General features: G+C 51.2%; 1 protein-coding gene across 1 annotated transcript; it reads left to right on the forward strand.

Moving 5' to 3' along the window:
- Positions 1-1,806, forward strand: LOC139541885 (serine-aspartate repeat-containing protein F-like). The gene has a single exon (XM_071346769.1). The coding sequence runs from the start codon at positions 1-3 to the stop codon at positions 1,804-1,806; it is 1,806 nt and encodes a 601-aa protein (XP_071202870.1).
- The last annotated feature ends 2,139 nt before the right edge of the window (positions 1,807-3,945 follow it).

The following is a 3,945-nucleotide window of genomic DNA, read 5'->3' on the forward strand; positions in this document are numbered from 1 at the left end:
ATGTTGAAAAGTCACTGGTGTTTCTTTCTGCACCCTCTAAGTACTGACGATCTAGGCCAGGGTGCCACCACAGGTCAGGATGCCACCACAGGCCAGGATGCCACCACAGACCAGGATGCCACCACAGGTCAGGATGCCACCACAGACCAGGATGCCACCACAGGTCAGGATGCCACCACAGACCAGGATGCCACCACAGGTCAAGATGCCACCATAGACCAGGATGCCACCACAGACCAGGATGCCACCACAGACCAGGATGCCACCACAGACCAGGATGCCACCACAGGTCAGGATGCCACCACAGACCAGGATGCCACCACAGGTCAGGATGCCACCACAGACCAGGATGCCACCACAGGTCAGGATGCCACCACAGACCAGGATGCCACCACAGGTCAAGATGCCACCATAGACCAGGATGCCACCACAGACCAGGATGCCACCACAGGTCAGGATGCCACCACAGGCCAGGATGCCACCACAGGTCAGGATGCCACCACAGGCCAGGATGCCACCATAGGCCAGGATGCCACCACAGGTCAGGATGCCACCACAGACCAGGATGCCACCACAGACCAGGATGCCACCACAGGCCAGGATGCCACCACAGGTCAGGATGCCACCACAGGCCAGGATGCCACCACAGGTCAGGATGCCACCACAGGCCAGGATGCCACCACAGGCCAGGATGCCACCACAGACCAGGATGCCACCACAGGTCAAGATGCCACCATAGACCAGGATGCCACCACAGACCAGGATGCCACCACAGGTCAGGATGCCACCACAGGCCAGGATGCCATCACAGACCAGGATGCCACCACAGGTCAGGATGCCACCACAGGCCAGGATGCCACCACAGGTCAGGATGCCACCACAGACCAGGATGCCACCACAGGTCAGGATGCCACCACAGACCAGGATGCCACCACAGGTCAAGATGCCACCATAGACCAGGATGCCACCACAGACCAGGATGCCACCACAGACCAGGATGCCACCACAGACCAGGATGCCACCACAGGTCAGGATGCTACCACAGGCCAGGATGCCACCACAGGTCAGGATGCCACCACAGGCCAGGATGCCACCACAGGCCAGGATGCCACCACAGGTCAGGATGCCACCACAGGCCAGGATGCCACCACAGGTCAGGATGCCACCACAGGCCAGGATGCCACCACAGGCCAGGATGCCACCACAGACCAGGATGCCACCACAGGTCAATATGCCACCATAGACCAGGATGCCACCACAGACCAGGATGCCACCACAGGTCAGGATGCCACCACAGGCCAGGATGCCACCACAGACCAGGATGCCACCACAGGTCAGGATGCCACCACAGGCCAGGATGCCACCACAGGTCAGGATGCCACCACAGACCAGGATGCCACCACAGGTCAGGATGCCACCACAGACCAGGATGCCACCACAGGTCAAGATGCCACCATAGACCAGGATGCCACCACAGACCAGGATGCCACCACAGACCAGGATGCCACCACAGACCAGGATGCCACCACAGGTCAGGATGCCACCACAGGTCAGGATGCCACCACAGGCCAGGATGCCACCACAGACCAGGATGCCACCACAGGTCAGGATGCCACCACAGGCCAGGATGCCACCACAGGCCAGGATGCCACCACAGACCAGGATGCCACCACAGGCCAGGATGCCACCACAGACCAGGATGCCACCACAGACCAGGATGCCACCACAGACCAGGATGCCACCACAGGTCAGGATGCCACCACAGGTCAGGATGCCACCACAGGCCCCAGGACGCCACAATTATAGTGATGGGGGGGGGGGGGGGGGTCACTGGTATGCCACTGTTGCTGTATGTACAGAATAAATGTTGGGAGAAAAAAATTATAATATAGACTCAATATCCACTCTAAAAATAGAGACTCAATATCCACTCTAAAAATAGAGACTCAATATCCACTCTAGAAATGGACTCAATATCCATTCTAAAAATAGACTCAATATCTACTCTAAAAATAGAGACTCAATATCCACTCTAAAAGTATAGACTCAATATCCACTCTAGAAATAGACTCAATATCCATTCTAAAAATAGACTCAATATCCACTCTAAAAATAGAGACTCAATATCCACTCTAAAAGTATAGACTCAATATCCACTCTAGAAATAGACTCAATATCCATTCTAAAAATAGACTCAATATCCATTCTAAAAATAGACTCAATATCCACTCTAAAAATAGAGACGCAATATCTACTCTAAAAATAGAGACTTAATATCCACAAAAAATAGAGCCTCAATATCTACTCTAAAAATAGAGCCTCAATATCTACTCTAAAAATAGAGACTCAATATCCATTCTAAAAATAGAGACTCAATATCCATTCTAAAAATAGAGACTCAATATCTACTCTAAAAATAGAGACTCAATATCTACTCTAAAAATAGAGACTCAATATCCACTAAAAATAGAGACTTAATATCCACTAAAGGGGCCTCCCGGGTGGCGCAGTGGTCTAGGGCACTGCATCGCAGTGCTAGCTGCGCCACCAGAGTCTCTGGGTTCGCGCACAGGCTCTGTCGCAGCCGGCCGCGACCGGGAGGTCCGTGGGGCGACGCACAATTGGCATAGCGTCGTCCGGGTTAGGGAGGGTTTGGGCGGTAGGGATATCCTTGTCTCATCGCGCTCCAGCGACTCCTGTGGCGGGCCGTGCGCAGTGCGCGCTAACCGAGGGGGGCGGGTGCACGGTGTTTCCTCCAACACATTGGTGCGGCTGGCTTCCGGGTTGGAGGCGCGCTGTGTTAAGAAGCAGTGCGGCTTGGTTGGGTTGTGCTTCGGAGGACGCATGGCTTTCGACCTTCGTCTCTCCCGAGCCCGTACGGGAGTTGTAGCGATGAGACAAGATAGTAATTACTAGTGATTGGATACCACGAAAATTGGGGACAAAAGGGGACAAAAAAACAAAAAAAATATACACTAAATATAGAGACTCAATATCCATTCTAAAAATAGAGTTTGTGTGTGTGTGTGTGTGTGTGTGTGGATTTACGTTTCTGTGTCAGAGGGGCTCGATTTAAAACCTACTGAACTGGTCCTGAACTGGTCCTAATCTGGTCCTAATCTGGTCCTGATCTGGTCCTAATCTGGTTCTAATCTGGTTCTAATCTGGTCCTGAACTGGTCCTAATCTGGTCCTAATCTGATCCTAATCTGATCCTGAACTGGTCCTAATCTGGTCCTGAACTAGTCCTAATCTAGTTCTAATCTGGTCCTGAACTGGTCCTAATCTGGTCCTGAACTAGTCCTAATCTGGTTCTAATCTGGTCCTGAACTGGTCCTAATCTAGTTCTGAACTGGTACTAATCTGGTTCTAATCTGGTCCTGAACTGGTCCTAATCTAGTCCTGAACTGGTCCTGGGTGTCAAAGTACAACTGTAGCGATTAATACGCAGAACATATACACTCATAGACTCACACAGACACTCACTCATCGCATTCAATATTCACACAAAGTCAGCCACTCTACCTATGTACCCTCACATTAACCTGAATACACTCAAACAAATAGTTACATGCTAGCCACATGTTGGCACCTCCCACGCATCACACATAAAGGAGAAAATGAGAGGCTGGAAAATAACCAAGAATTCTCTGTGGAATGTTGTTAGATCACGGTTTGAGACAGGTGACCTGGAGAGAGATCAGGAGGTTGGGAAAGGCAGACTAGTGCCCAGGGTGGTTTGTACTATGCAGGCTAGAATGGAAAGACACTTCCACTGTATGTTTTGCATAAAATTGCTTCATTTTGTATCTCAATGATGAAATTGTTCACATGTTGGACTGGTTACTGGCATAGTGAATTCCCCCAGGAATACATGAGTGAAACAGCCTTCTTGGTCAATGGCAGGGTTCCCCAACCAAGGGCTTTAATTGGTTTTATTTGTCCC

Source organism: Salvelinus alpinus, chromosome 17, assembly GCF_045679555.1.
Source record: "Salvelinus alpinus chromosome 17, SLU_Salpinus.1, whole genome shotgun sequence".
Classification (NCBI taxonomy): domain Eukaryota; kingdom Metazoa; phylum Chordata; class Actinopteri; order Salmoniformes; family Salmonidae; genus Salvelinus; species Salvelinus alpinus.